At 45.8% G+C, this 17,732-nt stretch overlaps 2 protein-coding genes across 6 annotated transcripts in view; one reads left to right on the top strand and one right to left on the bottom strand.

The window, feature by feature from the left end:
* Window positions 1-17,732, bottom strand: part of tefb (TEF transcription factor, PAR bZIP family member b) — a 164,724-nt gene that overhangs the window by 143,686 nt on the left and 3,306 nt on the right. The gene's annotated exons all lie outside the window — the stretch shown is intronic.
* The window catches only part of ep300b (EP300 lysine acetyltransferase b), a 33,289-nt gene continuing 17,071 nt past the window's right edge, over window positions 1,515-17,732 (top strand). For 2 of the 5 annotated variants that reach the window (XM_083977611.1, XM_083977610.1), the window contains exons 1-17: window positions 1,515-3,152; window positions 5,001-5,596; window positions 7,071-7,250; window positions 9,639-9,942; window positions 10,431-10,544; window positions 10,767-11,009; window positions 11,186-11,291; window positions 11,415-11,543; window positions 11,698-11,815; window positions 11,933-12,116; window positions 12,426-12,503; window positions 12,805-12,890; window positions 13,064-13,216; window positions 13,790-14,593; window positions 14,926-15,165; window positions 15,271-15,481; window positions 16,526-16,644. In XM_083977611.1, the coding sequence (XP_083833737.1) occupies window positions 3,059-3,152; window positions 5,001-5,596; window positions 7,071-7,250; window positions 9,639-9,942; window positions 10,431-10,544; window positions 10,767-11,009; window positions 11,186-11,291; window positions 11,415-11,543; window positions 11,698-11,815; window positions 11,933-12,116; window positions 12,426-12,503; window positions 12,805-12,890; window positions 13,064-13,216; window positions 13,790-14,593; window positions 14,926-15,165; window positions 15,271-15,481; window positions 16,526-16,644 (3,759 nt within the window). In that variant the 5' untranslated portion in view covers window positions 1,515-3,058. Of the gene's footprint in view, window positions 3,153-5,000; window positions 5,597-7,070; window positions 7,251-9,638; window positions 9,943-10,430; window positions 10,545-10,766; window positions 11,010-11,185; window positions 11,292-11,414; window positions 11,544-11,697; window positions 11,816-11,932; window positions 12,117-12,425; window positions 12,504-12,804; window positions 12,891-13,063; window positions 13,217-13,789; window positions 14,594-14,925; window positions 15,166-15,270; window positions 15,482-16,525; window positions 16,678-17,732 lie in introns of all 5 variants that reach the window. The other 3 variants (XM_083977609.1, XM_083977607.1, XM_083977608.1) reach the window with 2 other exon arrangements.

Genomic DNA, 17,732 nt, shown 5'->3' with positions numbered 1-17,732 from the left:
TCACGACTTCTGGAGTTCACGATTCATCTCTCATCCAAAAGGCTTTTTCAGGTTATAATGGTTTCTTCAACTCACATCACAGTAACTGATTAGATGTTTTGAAATGAAAAATCTTTAACTATAACGCAAGTGGTAACTACCTGTCGGCTAAATGTAGTAGAATAATATTGGGCAGGTTTACCTCCTGGGCAAAGTGAACAACTGCCCAGAGCGCACAGCCCACAGCCCCCCGGGGGGCTGCAAATCCCCAGGTTTACCACATGTCACTGTGGTCATTTGTGGAGGGGTCCTACATTTAAAATCTAGTTTTATGACACTGACTATTTTGTTTAACATAATCCCATTGCAAAGTCCACATTCCTTCATCAGTAGACTGATGTTAGGATACCAATCGTGTAATTTGATTTTATGTATCCAGTTACTGATCAGGATGAGTAGACTAGAAAGTGGACTTCCTAATGTCAATTCCCAGGTGAAAATGTTCTCTACATTTTGAATTAATTCAGTTTATATTGTTCTTGGTCAGTACTTCTGGGATGTGGGGAGGCGGGCGGCCCAACTCAGATAGGTTAACCTGCATGGCTTCCAATAAGAGTAGACCATAATATTTAATATTAGATGCAGCGATGTGAATGCATCTAGAAAGGCTTTAATTGCAAATACCCTAGCAACTGTACAGTACAGCGCTACTGTAGCTGACTGAGCGAGATTAAAGTGGAGCACCACTGTCCCCTACAGATTGAACTCTCCGACTGCCGACAGTTTACGGAACCGGTTTCCGGACAATCCCGAACACCTACGAAGACAACCCTCTTCTTCCCTTCCTCCCTCCGTCCCTCCGTCCCTCCCTCCTCCCCTTCACGCCTAATGTTGCTGTACCTCCAACCCTCCCCCCGTATCAGAGGAGTAGAAACAACAAGCCGCCATTTTGTTTGTCCGACCGTCAGAAACAGGAGGAGATAACCGAGAGAAGGAGCGACTCAGTCCGGCGACCGACGACAGCCGCTCCGGGAACCGCCGGGGGAGGAAAGAGTGGCGAAATCCTGTCGGTGTTATCAAGGGAACCAAAGCGCCACCGACAAAAAAAGGAAAAAAAGATAAAGACGTCAGTGGAGGGAAAACCGAGTCGGTGATATATATATGTATGCATGAGAAGGAAATACTCCGAAAAATCCAAGGAAGGGGGTGTTTTGCGGAGCGGAGACGGAGAGGAGAGGCGGAAGAGAGCGATATATCATCATAACGAGGAAAAACCTGCGAGAGAAAAAAGAAGGGGGAAAACACCAACATGAAAAATCATTATGTGTCCGTCGCGGAGGAAGGAAAGAGCCCGCATAGACAATTATATAAATAAATTGCTGCCGGGCAGAAGGGAGAGGTGGAAAGAAAGACGGGTTTAAAGAGAAGGGGAAAATTGCCAGGATCAACACGAAGGGGGGGCATCCTCCATCACAAAGAGTCAATGAGAGGATTTTGTCAGCCCAAAATATTTTAGGGGAGGGTGGGGGGGTGTCAACATCATTGTGCCGATCTGAAGCTTTCCGCTTTCGAAATAGCCATAATTTTTCTTAGCGACCCACCGTCAGATGTGATCACATTTTTCTCGTGTCGCCGTAGCTCTGTGCTCCTGTGTGTGTGTTTTTTAAAGAGCTTTCCGTTTCTCCTCGCATGCATGGTCAAGAAGACATCCTATAAGCAGTGATTGATTGACGGGTATATTTTGTGGAATATCAATCACTCCTTTTCGGTATCTGAGATTTCTTAAAGAGTTTAAAAAAAAAAAAAAAAAACCCAAGCGAGAATCGGAGGAGGAGGAGAAGGAGGAACCTCTTCTGGAGCACAAGATAAGTAACCACACAGATCGTCCTCTGCAAAATAAAAACTAATTGGATCAATCTGACTGCCCGCTGATTGGCAATTAGCGCTGTGATTGCCCCCAAGAACTATTCTGTCAAATAAAATAAAGTCTGCATCAGAATCGATTGCACAAGAGCAGTGATTTTTTTAAGGGGGTGGGGGGGACAAGATTTTCTATCCTCCACCTTTGCCAACCCCGCTGACTGCAAGAGGCATCATCGCGCAAAAACGGTTGCAACAACCAAATGTGCAATACGAGTATGTTCCTCCTGACCCAGTGCCTTGCATGGTCACACACTAAGTGCACAATTTAGTCTGCATGCACATGCAACACGGAGCTTGTGCATGGGAATAGACATCCGTGAGAGGTTTTTCCCTTTATCACAGTTAACTGCAAGTGTTGGGGACTCCTGTGTTTCCATCGCTCTGCGGAACTGTTAGTGTTTTTTTATTCAGATACAGTCAGAGACCACAGTGCAAGTTGTTTTTCTCGGTGTTGCACTCGAGAGTCCCACTCAGGCTTCAGCTGTGTTTTAAAGCTGCAGCCGCTGGTGCTGGTGGTCTCCACGCCGGCTGAGTGACCGGCTCTGTGGTTTGGAGATAAACCGGTGGCATCGGGATCAGTGGTGAGATGCCTGGCCAGGTGAGGAGACTGGTAAACGCAACCGAGGATCCCGTAACTGTTGCATGAGCCATCGGCCTGCAGAAGTTAACACAGGACTTAACTCCTGGCTCGTGTTTTTGGATCACATTCACCGTTTCCGTGCCCAGACACCGAGACTCTCCACCGGAGCGCTGCAGACCTGAAACACAGGATTTCTCCGCCGACTATGGCGGGCAGGACTGAGTGCACCACGGAGGACGGATCCTGGGACAGTTTTTGTGTCGCAGAAGAGGCTACATGAGGTTGACAGAGGGCCGCACGCTTGCCTTTTTTTCAGCGACTCCACCTTCCCACCTCCTCCTCTTCAAATCTGTGAAGAAACACAATCTCCGACAGGGGAGGGGGACTGGTATCTGCAGATAGGGATAAACTGTGAGGGAAGGAGTTCAGCGCTGCTGTCTTCTCCCCTGCCGTCCCCCCGAGCGGTGGGGGAACGATCACAAGTGTTTCTTAAAGGGATAAAGGAGACGCAAATAAGGGAAATACGTCTGCCCTCCGCGGATCTACAGCATCTTTTTTTTTTAATTCGTCAAAAATATGGCCGATAATGTCCTGGAGTCCGGCCCGCCTTCAGCCAAGAGGCCCAAGCTGTCCTCTCCAGCCCTGTCGGTCTCTGCCAGTGATGGAAACGGTAAATATAAATTGCATGCGTTACTGAGTTGCAGAGAAAACAAAAAAAAAACCATCCTTGACTGTTTTGTTTGTGTATTAATTACTGGTGAGTCTCTGATGAAGTCTGCAGAGTTGCACAAGTTGGTCTCAAACAAGAGCTGCTTCATAATTGATGCATTTAAACGTGGATACATTTGTACTTTGGGGTTTAAAAAAAGGTCTAGTTTGAGAATCTGGATGGCTCGAGGAGAAATGTGGTGTAGTTTCGGTGTGTAGCAGCTTTAACTTTTTTGTAGCGGTGGTGTTTTGATGTTAGCCTCAACAGGCTAACCAACTAGCCTCCAACTAAAACATCCACCTCCAAACAATGGAAGAGCAGAGTCACCCCAGCTCTCTTCAACTTGCTCAGCCACTTGAAAAGTTAATTAAATGAAAGTGTGGGGGCATATACACGTGAAACGACGAGCTTCACGGATAATCCGCAAACAAAGACGCAAAAAACCACACTTTTCACAGCAGCTTTAGTAGAAAGTAGCGGTAACAGACGGCTAGCTAACGCAGGCTAAAGGCTCACAGCTGGTTAGCAGAGGAAACAGGCGATGATCGGCTAAACCGCGGTGGTCGCCACAGACACAGAGAGAGAGGGGGAGAGACGACTTTATGGCTGTTGCTAACTCTCTCTGGCGATGTAGAGAAAGTCTTTTAGGGCCCATGAATACTTAACGCGTTGTTAGCGGTGGATGTGCTCCGTGTTAGTGAGTTGTTGTTGTCGTACACAGGCAGCAGCCAGCTATTGTTCAACACTTCATTAAAGTTACCGAGCTGAGCGCAGTTGGGAGCTGTTTCTCAATTTTAACTGCGTTTCTGCGTTGTTGTTGTTTTTTTGTTTTCTTTTTAAGTAAAAAGAGCAAAGTCAGTCGCAGTCTCAGAAACGCTTTCTTTCATGTCTTTTGTTCAGACGCTTTTACTATGATCTCAATTGTGCCTCCGACGAAGCCCTTTCTTGTTCCCCCTCCATTGTTTGATGCTGCACGGCGACACTGCGCTGCACTCCTCGCACTTTACTTTTCAGTATAAGCAGACACTATGTGAAAAGGCCAACACTTAACCCAAGACGGCTCACTTGAATTTTCTTTTCACCGTGTTGGCGAGTTAAACTGTTTCTGCAAACCATTTCGTGTGCACATGTGGAGCCAGGAGCTGTAAAACTCCTCTTCATCACATCTAGTTGCATCTTGTTGTGAATAGACAAGACAGAGAAACAATGATTTAGGAGTTCAGTGTGGAGCTGCTCTCCACTATAAATTAACTTGATAGTTTTTTTTTCTTCCATCCGAGGAGAATAACTTGATTTGTTTCTGTATTTTCTGTCCAGTACTGGATAAAAAGGAAAAAAAAACATGTTTATTTTCAGTGTATTCAAGTGCACTCTTAAATTACCTTTCCTTTTAATTTGCCTCCTGTTTCTGTGGATTTGACTTACCGTCCATGCTCTGCTGCAACGTAACTCTCAGTCCAATTCATGCACCTACCTAGGTACAGTAGTGTTTACCCCTCTGCGGCTTCTCACCCTGACCCTACTCCGTTCACTCTCCATGTTTGGCACCACATCAAACCACAAACTGATGCACATGAGGGAAGTCCAGGCTGTTTGAAGCTACCGACCCACTGGCTGTCTGGCCCAGGGCTCCAAATAGTTTTTAAAATTAATGTCAGAGATGTACCACACTTAAAAATCAAAGACATTAACTGCGCAAATCATTAATGTATATATTTTTTCCTCCCAGATGTCAGCTCTGGAATTCAAATCTTAATATTTCTTGCTGGTGTGACGCTAAGATTTTTGTTTCTCTTTCCGCATGTGTAGATTTCGGTTCACTCTTTGACCTGGAGCACGACCTTCCGGATGAGCTCATCAGTTCCTCGGACCTGGGGCTGACCAACGGAGGGGATGCCAGTCAACTCCACACCAGTCTTGGAGGGATCGGTGTGGGAGGGGGTCAGGACGCTGCTGCGAAACACAAACAGCTGTCTGAACTATTGCGTGCTGGGGCACCGCCACAGCAGGGTGTCCCTACTTCCAACAGCACAGCACCTGGGGCTTCCATGGGCATGATGGGGGGTGTTGGGGTTGCCCCTGGCGGACCTCAAGGTATGCCCCCCCAGGGCCAGCAACCACAGCCTGGACTAATGCAGCAGGTTGGGATGGTTGGAGGTGTTGCAGCTCTCAACCGGGCAGCTGCCATGATGGGTGCCCAGAAGGGCAACACTGGACAGCAGCAACAAGGGCTGATGGGGGGGCAAGTCATGAATGGCTCACCAAGAATGGGTTACCCCGGCAATGCAGGCCTGGGCAACAATAGTAACCTGTTGGCGGAGACCCTGCAGCAGCAGGGCGGGCAGCCAATGGGACCAGGGGGTCAAGCAGGGATGAGACCACAGCAACCTGGAGCACTGAACAAGGTAAGCATGGATGAAGCAACAGGGCCAATCAGGACATGCACTTCACATCTGGGTGGCAATTATCTTTTGTGGTAAAAAAAAAAAAAAAAAAGAAAGTCTGTATAAAAAATGTCTGTCCAGACAAAGTGTGGTTTTGATGCTCCGCTGAATCCCACACCTGTATCAAATACCAGAATTTTGAATTTTTAATAATTACTGTTACAGCCCAATCACTGAAGTTTTAAATTGCTGGTAAACTCAGTGGAGATGTGTCTAATTGGTTGGGGTTTTATATATTTGACTCGTGAGTTCAGTTAAGTAACCGAGAGAGACTAAAGGAAGACTAACTAATGGCAATTTCACCCTATCAAATATTTAGACATGGGATTGATTTAGTGAAACAGTATTTTCAGCTTTACAGCACAAAAAACCCCAGCAATAACTTGTCAAAGCCGAGCGAAGCCGTAGACTGAAGTCGACCTGCAGTAGTTGCTCATGTGAAGACACGTTCTCCAGCGCAGGTGCTACTATGAGTGTGGTTATGTTGGACTGGGAGATGCATTGCTCTGTTCACTGTGGTATTGACGGTTAACCTCCTTGCTTGTCGATATGCCACACGACCGTTGTGATTGTGTTCTAAAGGTGTGAAGGAAACACTGCGATCGGCTGTTTTAAGTGGTTTAATCGAGGTGTTCCGTAAGACTGTCACCTCACTGTGCGCTAACAAATGCAGGATTTGTTTTTATAATGTTTCACAGCCCACTATCTCGTATATGCACGGGAATCTGACAGTTGAAGTTGCTGCAAACATCTGTAAAGAATATATCTGTGTTCCAAACGTCGTTGTTTTTTACTGCTTGTGCCTGTTGCAGATGAAAGAAGTGATATAGTTTTGGAGCAACATTAAACCCAGTCAGCAGGTTTTTTCACACGAAGCTCAGATGCAGAGATGAACTGCGTAATGAGACTTTTAACAGTTGACAAACCACTTCATGTTGTTGCTTGTATTGAAACAGCTTTAACGTATTCTCAGCCATAAATTGATACATACATTTTTTTTTTTTGCAACTTCAGTATCATATTAGAAATACTGTTCCTCGACCATAGCTGGAAATGAACTTTATTTCAAAGCCTGAATTAACCACTTGTGAACAGAAGAGTAACATTGTGACTGACTGATTACACTAATTATAAAAAAAAAAAGAATTACCAGTACTATTTGGAAAGTGATTTCCTGTTGTCCTTCCAGCACAGTTTCCTCAGTGATATTATCATGTGACGCGACATTGTAAAACCTCCTGCATTACTTACTCTGTTTGAATATGAGTTGACTGTCTGTTTTAAATCATCGGTTCACAGATAATATAAAGTAATGATCTTCTAAATTTATTTCCCCCTCTGCTCTTATTGTCTTCCCGTCTCTCTGCTGCTCCTTCCTGTCTCCCCCTCTGTCTCATTTCCTTCCTATCCCTCTCGTTTTCTCACTGCCTACCAGATGAATATGATGGCCAATGCGGGCCCCTATGGCGGTCCGTACGGCCAGTCTGCTGGCCAGGGGCTGTCTGGAGCAGGGCTGGGCCCACAGCTCCAGAACAAGGCAGGTCTACCCAACAATATGTCCAGTCAGTTCAACATGGACAAGAAGGTGCCACCGGGTCAAGGCATGCCTGGGATGGTAGGATATTTTTTTTATTTCTGTGTCGTACAAGTGGATAAACTCTGCAGCCTCTTATATTGCTGCAGATTAAGCTGTTTAAATGAGTCTATTGAATGGTTAAAAGTAGAACTAAATATACATACTTTAGCATCCACTTATTCATATTGAACCTTTTGACATAGTTCTCCCTTTACATCCAAATGGATACACACGCACACACACACACACACAGAGAGAGCTCACTGACAAATAAAGGGCAAGACCTAATTGCAGAGCTGGATCAGTCCTAAGCAGATAGCTTATTATAATTTTGTGTGCGAGTGTGAGTGAATGGAAGAGGTAGATGAACCAGTTTCTCCGCCAACAAAAGCTCGACAAAATGTAAACACTGTGCAGAAAAGAAAGAAAATTACACTCTGTGTCATCTGTATGGCTGTCAGGCACTGTTAACTGACTCCCACCTAGATCATGGGCAACTTTGCTTTAGTAAGAACTTGTGAATCCAGCTTCCTGTTGGATCACTCCCTCCTAATGTCTAAACGCTTGTGCAGCTCTGTGAAGACGCTTTGAGAACCGTGGGGATTTTTTTTATCAGCCCCCCCCCCCACCACTAACTCTGATTAATTTGTTATGTTTTACATCCGCTGAATCCCGACAGCAGGACTTCAGATTTTTACAGCTGAACACGCTCTTTTTATGTTTTGGTAACATTTAAGTGACACAGACAATGTTGTGTAGTAACATGGCAGCATTGTCAGTGAAAATAATGAAATCTCGGGAGAGGGCACTCGCTCACGACGAGGCAGCATTTATCAAGTTGAAGCAACATTTATGTTTGTGCAGTTGAGAATTGCATGTGACTTGGAGGAGAAAAGTAAGAGAGTGAATGTTTTGTGTGAGGTCTGTTGTGTAATTCCTGCCCCAGCAGTTGTGGGAGACTAAGTGTTGGGGTCCGTTGTATTGTGTATATTACAGCACCAGCGCCAGTGTATTTTGTAAGAAGCTCACTTTTATAGACCATTCTGCAAATGACAGCAAGAAACCAACCAGCAGCTTAAATAGTCTACGATACAGATTTACAGATATTTTAGTAGAAGAGCTTGTACTGGTCTCAAAGGGGAAGCAGCCTTAGCAAACTGCCTGGGCGGTCAGGGGGAACATCACTGACATGGTTGCATCGTGTGGCATTTCAATGAAGAAGTAGCTTAAATCACTGTTACAATAACCTCAGAGAAATGAATCCCTGTTAAGGTTTAGGACCAACCACATGCAGCAGATAAATGTCCCGTCAGCCTGCAGTGAAAGTCTGTACATGAATGTATGGATAAACATTCATGACCTTGATACAAAGAATTGCCTCTAGGTTTTTAATTTTAACTAATTTAAATTCTTGATTAAATCAGTGAGTGCATGTTCTCCCTGAGCCGTTGTTTCCCCTGTGCATCCCCCCATCTCGCTCCGTCACATGCATCAACTCAAACGGCAATGGTTCTAATGAAAGGTGGACTTTATGGAAGTGTCTGTCAGTCTCCAATCACCGTCCACTCAAAGAGGCTACCAGTAGTCGACAGAGGACGGTTTCATTACAAGCTTGAGTTGTTTGTTGTGCTTATTGCGATTTGGCTTTAATTAAATGCAGACTGTTTTTTTTTGTTTTTTTTTTTTCAACAAGAGTAGAAGCGCACTCGTCCTTTTAGATGGTTTTCCTGTTTTTAATTACAAAATAGCTTGAAGCCCAGTTCTCAAATAGACATTTTGCTCCTTTCTTCACTGAGCGTTTGAGAGTGTTTGTTTGATTGTTGAATCATGTATATGTTTTGGATTTTAAACGGAAGTCAATAGTAAAGCCTTTTACGCGTTCTTACAACAGTAATGACGTCATCTATTTCTAATAAACACAACAATTGTCTTTTTACACATGGTCAGTCTGACTAAACATCCACATAACAGTGTTCAGGGCTCCAGACTAACATTTTTTACTGGGAGCACAGCGGCCCCTTACTTAAAATTTTAGGAACACAAGCAGAAAATGTAGGGGCGCACAACGTAAATCGACTTGCAAAGCAAATGTATGTAACATTTTCTTTACATTCATGATCCTCACATACATTGGCTTGGCCGATTCCAGATTCTTTGAGTTCTTTGAGTTCTTCATGTTTTACCAGTGTTAAAAAAAAAAAAGGTAAATTTATTGTTTGCACATGCGCAGCGCTAGTACATAAAAAATGTACGTGCACTGTCTTAAATTTAAGGGGTCAAATGCCCCCATTAGTTTTCTGAACAGAAAATTGAATTGATTTGTTGGTGGCCAATCCGGTCCTAAAATGGTCGTAGGAAGTCGTCCTGTCGTCGTACCTGGTCGTTCTCAAACACCGTCTTTCCCGCCTCTCTCCTCTTCGCCTCAAGGCCTCTCAGCAGCAGCAGCCTGGAGCGGTCGGTGGCGTAGCGGTCGGCGGAGCAGCAGCAGTGGGAGCGGCCCAGGTTGGGCTCAATGCCGTAGGGGCAGGTCCCGGCACAGCGCCCCCTACTGCGGACCCCGAGAAGCGGAAGCTGATTCAACAGCAGCTGGTCCTATTGCTCCACGCACACAAGTGCCAGCGGAGAGAGCAGGCCAACGGCGAGGTTCGGCAGTGCAACCTGCCGCACTGCCGCACCATGAAGAATGTGCTCAACCACATGACTCATTGCCAGGCTGGCAAGTCCTGCCAGGGTGAGTCCGCTGAATTATGCTGATTGTTGGTTTTATGGTGTGTGGTTTATAACACGAACACTAGGCGGTGTTTAAAGCTGTAACGTTATAATGTATCTGTAGCAATTTCCCCTTTTTTTTTGCCTGTTCTTGTTTGTTGTTTATACCCCCCTTGGTTTGCCTCCCAGCTTTTCATTGTCCCACAGTGAGTTATTCCTCTCTAGGTGGCTGTTGTACTATCATTTTTCCTTGCTCCTGCACTCATCGAGTCGCCATCTGGACATGGTGTTATTCTACTGAATGACTTGTACAATAACTTTCTCGGTCTCTGGCTTCTTTCTCTTCCTTTCACTCGTGAAGTTTTCGTTCTTTCCCTCATCCTTTTCTTGTCTCATTATTTTTCTCCCTCCTTCACTCTGTCACATTTTCACTTGTTCTCCCTCTTCTCACTGTTTCACTTATCTTCCCCTTTCTCAAACTTTTCTCTCCTTTTGTCTCTTCTCCCCCAGTGGCACACTGTGCCTCATCCAGACAGATCATCTCTCATTGGAAGAACTGCACACGACACGACTGTCCTGTGTGCCTGCCATTGAAAAACGCCGGAGACAAGAGGAACCAGCAGTGTGAGTGTCTATGACTCTGTCTATTTCTGAGTACTACATATGCTTGTGGTTATTAAACATGATCTATCGTGAAATGATAAAGAATCCTGTAACTAATTTTACTAATTAAAATGCAGGACAGTTGCTTTGATCTATAAATGCTCACTCTTGATTATCTCTGCTTCTCTGCTTCTGCCTTTTTGTAACGTCAATCTTCTCCTCCCTCTCTCCTCATCTTGACAGCTCTTGTCAACAGTGCAGGGGTTGGTTTGGTGAACTCTTTAGGTTCGGGGGTGCCAGGTGGACAGACCAGCACCCCAAATCTAAATCCTCCCAACCAGATCGACCCCAGCTCCATAGAGAGGGCCTATGCGGCACTGGGCCTCACTTACCAGGGCAACCAGATGCCACAGCAGCAACCACAGGCCAACATGCCAAACCAGGGGATGCAGGGGCAGCCCGGGATGAGGACTCTAAACACCATGGGTTAGTTTGTAATGCTACCGTCCATGTCACAAATTATAGAGCAACCTCCTGTGATTATCACCGAGCATGGATGTTCATTCTTGACCTCGCGCCGATGCAGCGGCTTCATCCCACAAACGTTGTTGTGTTTCCCAATAAAAACACGCGTCCTTCAAACTCCATCTGTGTCTTTTCAGGAGGAAACTCTATGGGAGTGAATGGTGGAGTGGGAGTGCAGCCCCCCAACCCTCAGTCCACCCTACTGCCAGACGCCATGTTGCACAACAGCATGAACGCACAGAGGTATGACTTCATTTCATCGGTCACAGTTGTTTACTTTTTTACTAAGTTTGGTTGTTGTCATGTAACTGACTTTCTGAAGAGTTACTCCTCCTCCTCACCCCTCTTGTCCTTTCTTTCCCTCAGTTTGATGAACGATGGTGTGGGGAACCTGGGCTCCATGCCCACGGCAACTCCTCCTTCTGCTGCAGGCATGAGGAAGTCTTGGCATGAAGACATCACGCAGGACCTCCGCAACCACCTCGTCCACAAACTGTGAGTCTGCTATCTCCTGCAAGTCGCCACAAAAGCTCTCACCACGGCCGTGGGACTAATTTGAATATTGAATAACAATAGGTATCAATTGGTTATTTCTGACCTAAAGCTAATTGCAGTTGTGTGTCTCTCCTGTTTGTGTGTGTGCAAGCAGTGTGCAAGCCATCTTCCCCACTCCTGACCCAGCTGCACTCAAAGACCGGCGGATGGAGAACCTGGTGGCTTACGCTCGGAAAGTAGAGGGGGACATGTACGAGTCGGCCAACAGCAGGGTAAGAAACCGACAACAAACACAGATCATCATGTAATGTGGCACAACTGTTAGTTCCCAGTAATAAAAAAGAAATAAAATATACACATTCTCTCCCTCCTGCTGCATCACTGTCCAGGCGGAGTACTACCACCTGCTGGCAGAGAAGATCTACAAGATCCAAAAGGAGCTGGAGGAGAAGAGGAGGACACGGCTCCAGAAGCAGGGCATTATGCCCGGCCAGGCTGGAATAAACTCCTCAGGGCTCCCACAGGTGCCTCCAAGCATGGGACAGCCGCCCATGGCCCCGGGGCAACCTCCAAGTAAGTAAACATTCTGGCTTTACCTCCCTCACACGCTTCAGTATGTACATAGACACGCACGAATGCACACACACACACACACTGCTGGCATTCAGATCATAAAAAAGGAGTGTGACTGCTTACGTTTTCAAACATCAAAGGTGATCAGTGTTTTTCAAATCTTAGATCAAATATAACTCTCAGAAAGAAAAAAAAAATGTAATAATCGCATGAGAAAGTAGGTTTGTTTCATTTTTCATTGAGTCGTCAGTGGTTTTGTTTGATGAATTGAAGATCTGTGATTTCATTGAACTTTTCTCAACTTGTCAGATGGTCCTCATGTTGATCCGTCCATGGCCCGACCCACTGGACCCAATCAGATGGTCAGCAGGATGCAGAACCCAGCAGGTACGTGTAAATACATGGGTTCACCTGTGAGCATCTATGTTCACCACGTCAACTAGACTACTGTGTTAAAACTTAGCTCTTAAAGCTCTCACAGTGAGATGTTTAAGTTACAGGTAAGAAAAGTGACCTTGTTTTTACACCTGTACCTGATTGGGACAGCAACATTCAGACAGACAGACTGTGCTCTCTGCCTTAACTGGAACATAAACGCCGCCTGTTATGCCACCGTACTGTGCCTTTTTAATTCCTAAAGATCATTACCAATCTTTTATTTCTTGTTTCTCTCCCTCTTCCCTTTTAGGAATGAACCAGTTTGGTCAGATGGGTATGCAGTCGATGGCTCAGAGGTCAACACCTCCACTTCCCATCAATTCTCCAATGAACCAGGTTGGTATCCCCATCACCGCTGTCAAATAAAGATCCTGTCCAAAAGTGTTGTGACAAATCAAAGCCTTGACACACACAGAAGACAAAGGAACAGAAAACACAGAAGAACCAGCTGTTGGCTGTAATGATGTTCGCCTCTATCCTCATTTGTCCCTATATTGTCTCATTTACAGATGGGTATGGGAGCAGCAAGAATGGGCCAGCCCAATGCCACACAGTTACAGAATCAATACCTCCCCCCAGGGCAGTTTCCTGGGTCCAGTCCTGGACTCGGTTCTGGTCCCGTTGGTATGAACCAGCCAGGGCCACAGAGCACAGTGCCACCGGTGAGGATTGATGACGTTTGACGCCTCGTTACAAATTGATAAATTTGACTGTAAAGTGGAACTTGGATCTTTGTAGGATCAGGGGATGTAATGAAATATAAATATATTTTCAGTTGGATGTCGGAAAACCTGCCAAATTAATGTAAATGAGGACGAACACAGACACCGGCTCTCAGAGCCGCTTTGCAGAAATTGATGAGCAGTGATGAATATTGTATAATTAACTGAACCATCATCAGGATTTTTGACATTATTCATGACTGCTCTGTGAAACGGATTACAGGTTTTCATTGGCTCTATCCAAAAGTTTTAAGAGTTTTTAGACTGATTATTTATGGCTTGTATATTTAATGAATTCATTTTTTAGGTTTCTAAGAGACTAAGAGATTTGAATAATTGTTGTAGTAGTAGTTGAGTTGCACAGTTGAATACCTAACAAAACCTTGTTATTAGTCAGACCTGTGTTGGTCTGAATGGCCTCTCTCCTGCTCTTAAGATTGTTTGGTTAGTTGCAACCAGCAGGGATCTTTGCTCAGCTTCTATAGCCTAACCCCCGTGTCCCGTCCTCTGTAGCAGAATCGGATGTCCACGCCGCCTCCCCTCCCAGCCAGCAGCCCTGCAGCTCAGTCCAACTCTTCTGCTCCAGGCTCTGGAGCCCCCGGGCCCCCCATGGGGGCTGGTAGTGCCAGTGGGGCTGGGCCTCTACCTACCCTGCCTCCATCCTCCACCCAGTCCAACTCCTACCCTCACTGCGCATCCATACGAACAAACTCCCCCTCACCAGCACGCAGCCTAACGCCTCAACCCCATCAGACGCCCCCCACGTTACCGGGCTCCCAGACCCCACAGCCACACACGCCTGGCACGCCGCAGCTGCCCCCTCCACAGCAGCAGCAGCATCCACAGCAGCAGCAACATCCACAGCATCCGCAGCAGCAGCAGCAACAACATCCGCAGCAGCAGCAGCAACAACAACAACATCCACAGCAGCAGCAGCAGCATTCACAGCAGCAGCAACAACAACAACAACAACAACAACAGCAGCAGCAGCAGCATCAACAACAGCAACAGCAACAACAACAACAACAACAACAGCAACAGCAGCAGCAGCAGCATCAACAACAACAACAACAACAACAACAACAGCAACAACAACAGCAGCAACAGCAACAACAACAACAACAACAACAACAACAACAGCAAGCTTCACAGCAGCAGCAGCCGTCAGGGCAGAAGGTTCAGTCGGTGAACTCTGAGAAAGCCAATCAGCTTCCACAGACGCCCGGGGGCGGGGCTTCCTCAGGACCCCCGGCAGGTCAGCCCTCCTCGGTGCCCAACCAGAACGCTCATGTACCACTGCAGCTGCCCCAGACCCCAGTGAGTAGATCACGCTGCTTTCATCACTCTGCCCCCTTTTCCACAACAGATTTGTTGCTTTCCTGTAGCTCTGTTCAGAAAGTGCTTGGCCTTCGCTTATACCTGAATATTGCTCTGGCTTCTTTTTGAATCCTCACAGGGAGTAGGAAAAGTGCATAAAGTGAAAAAACTAAAAGAAAGTGTACTTGAATGTGAGGATGAATGAAATTATCAAAGTGGTGGTGGTGAACGAGTGTGGGAACCAAACAGAGGCAAATGTGTCCCGTTCATAGTTTGTAATTTGCCATTTCTAAACTTCACTGGCTTCACTTCACTTTTTCCTTTTGTCTCAGCTGTCGGCGAAGCCTTCCCTGACAGCAGATGGTCAGGTATCCTCTCCGGCCTCAGTCAACAGCAGCTCAGATCCCAGCTCCCAGCTTGCTTCAGCAGATGGTCCTGCTCCCAGCCAGGAAGACGTTAAAATGGAGGTGAAGAAGCAGGAGGAGGACGACGAGGGGGCGGACACCCAAGGAGAGGGCAAGGGGAAAATGGGCAAGGGTCAGTCTGACGTGAAGACGGAGGAGAAACCAGAGGTAAGATCATCCAACTTTGACTTAGTGACACTTGATGGTATGAAAATACCAAATAATCACATTGAGAAGGAAAACATCATCCTGACATTTCCATTTTCCTCTCAGATAAAGAAAGAGAAGACATTTGGAGACGGGTGTAAAGGCGAGCCCATGGACACGTCTTCGTCTTCGGCGTCGTCTTCGGCGTCGTCGACGGCAGCAGCAACGGGTGAAGACAAGAAGCCGGAGGTGAAGAAAGAGCCCAAAGAGGAAGAGGAGGGGTCAGGGTCGACAGGCGCCGGCAGCTCCCCAGCCAGCGCCCAGAGCAAGAAGAAAAGTAAGTTTTGAATGATCACTGTGAGCAGCGGCCGTGATCCCCACACAGGTGTACGTAGCAGCGGTAAATGTAGGTTTAGAGATGTTAGAAGTAGATGTTAAATGGTCATCAATGTTAATTAGTTTGGTGAAGACATGGCCACATCAGGAATGAACCCAGAGAAAGGTGTGTTGACGGTTTGTGTAAGAGGGAGACCCAAAGAGTCCAAAGGGAGAAAACTATTATAGCTTATGAACCCTCTGGGCTCCATGATCACGCCGGTCACATGACGTCTTCACATGATGTCTTCAAAGCGCCGTAAAAGACAAGAGCACCTAGAGCGCTGCTGTCAACTTCAGTTTAAAGTGCAGTTTGAAACTCTCCCCCAGTTCTTATTTGACTTTGATGGACCACGTAAAACCAGAGATATGATAGTTTTAACTTGATAGTACAAAAAACATTTATCTGGGGGGTTGGCATAGTCGGGAAAAGTGGAATATACCAGAGACGTCTGACGTGGATCGTCGTATAGATGAAGTTGTGCTGAAAAATAAGATACCAAGCATGGGCATGTTAAACGTTTTTTTTTCATGTGGTATAAAGGCAAAATCCCAAGTATTCAAAAACAAAATAGGTTCAGACCCCTAAGGATTAACTGTGCTCCATGGACTTCAATGTCAGTCTGTCCGTCAGTGTATCTACTGAAAAAACAGCTGCAGTGGGAGAGTGTGAAGGCTTCAGATCTGTGTCTGTGTCCAGAGCGGACTAACTCGAATGCCGTCCAGCAAAATCAAGAGTCTGTTGAAAAATTGTGAGCATTTCCAGCACAGTGGTGATGGACGGTGAAACAACACTTAAATCACTCTCTGACATGGAGCTGGTCGGCGTGTGCAGTGTGTTTGCTTCACGATGTGGCCGGTTCAGTGAAGTTTCATTCATCCTGGAGTCCAGCAGAGAGACGAGGCCGTTCTGTTGTTTTCGCCCCCCGTCTCTCTTCCTCCTCCACCTGCTGTGTCTCAGCTGCTTCCCTCTCTCATTTGTGTTCACTGCTCCGCTTCTTTCCAGTCTTCAAGCCGGAGGAGCTGCGTCAGGCTCTGATGCCCACCCTGGAAGCTCTGTACCGGCAGGACCCTGAGTCCCTGCCCTTCCGTCAGCCGGTGGACCCCCAGTTACTGGGAATACCCGTACGTATTCGAACTAGTAACAAAACTAACCTGGTAAGGGACTGCACTGGCTGCCATTTTGCTTCAACTCCTCTGAAAACGTAGTTTTTTTTCCATTGTTTATTTTACTTTTTCATCTTTTAATATTTTGCTCTGCTTCGGCATAGTTATCATACTTTGAGTTTATTTCATGTTTATGCTTCAAGTTACTTTAACCTTTTGTTTTAGTTGATTTTTCTCCCATTGCATGTCAGAAGTTAAGAAAATGAAATATAAGAGTGTGTCGGTGTGTGTGAGTATGTTTGTGTGTGTGAGTGTGTTTGTGTGCGAGTGTGTGTTCTTTTCTGAAACTTCTTGTCACTTGTAAATCAAAGCAATAAGTCTCATGAACATTTGCCTTTTCTTAAGTAAAACTGTAGAGAAGGACAAAAAGTAAACGAGGTATAGAAATCTGACAGAACAACAACAGTTTGGCTGAATCATTAATTCTCACATTGAGATTCCAGTTTTTGTTGTGCACGATGATTTAACTTGTGTTGTTTTGTAGCCACATCATCCTGTGAGACACAGTATTACTTGACCCAAGTATCCATCCGAGTATTCTGCATGATTAATCGATGGCTGCTTGTCTTTCATAATACTCCTAAAACTAAAAGCAAACAACAAATGAAATGTCACAACAAAGTATTTGAATGGGACAAATGTGGCCTGTAAAAAAGAGTTTGTGAGCCGATTGCTTTTATTTATCACTTTAATTTGTTTGACTTTTGCCTTTTTGTCATGACGTTTCCAGTTTTAATTTGAATCACCATGAATCATATTTTTATTTTGTAGTTTTTCACCCTTTTATTCCATTACTAGCTTTCTAGTTCAGTTCCTCACCAGTAGTAGTGTGTCAGTGTTCAGGTGGGCAGCGTGTAGAGGAGGGACAAATACCTTCACCCTCACTGCATCCAAATTAGGGGGGAAAGAGTTTGATGACACAAAATGAGCATCTCCCTAAAGTGGCTCCCTACCGCCTCAGCTTTTTTTTTTTTTGAGCTAGCGTCAGGCTATTGGCTCACGTCTCCTGCAGGAACCTCCACAGTCAAGTGATGCAGCTTCACGCC

The sequence above is a fragment of the Trachurus trachurus genome (genome assembly GCF_905171665.1).
Source record: "Trachurus trachurus genome assembly, chromosome: 8".
Taxonomy (NCBI): domain Eukaryota; kingdom Metazoa; phylum Chordata; class Actinopteri; order Carangiformes; family Carangidae; genus Trachurus; species Trachurus trachurus.
Note: the sequence above shows the minus strand (reverse complement) of the source record. Positions and strands in the feature narration are given on the sequence as shown.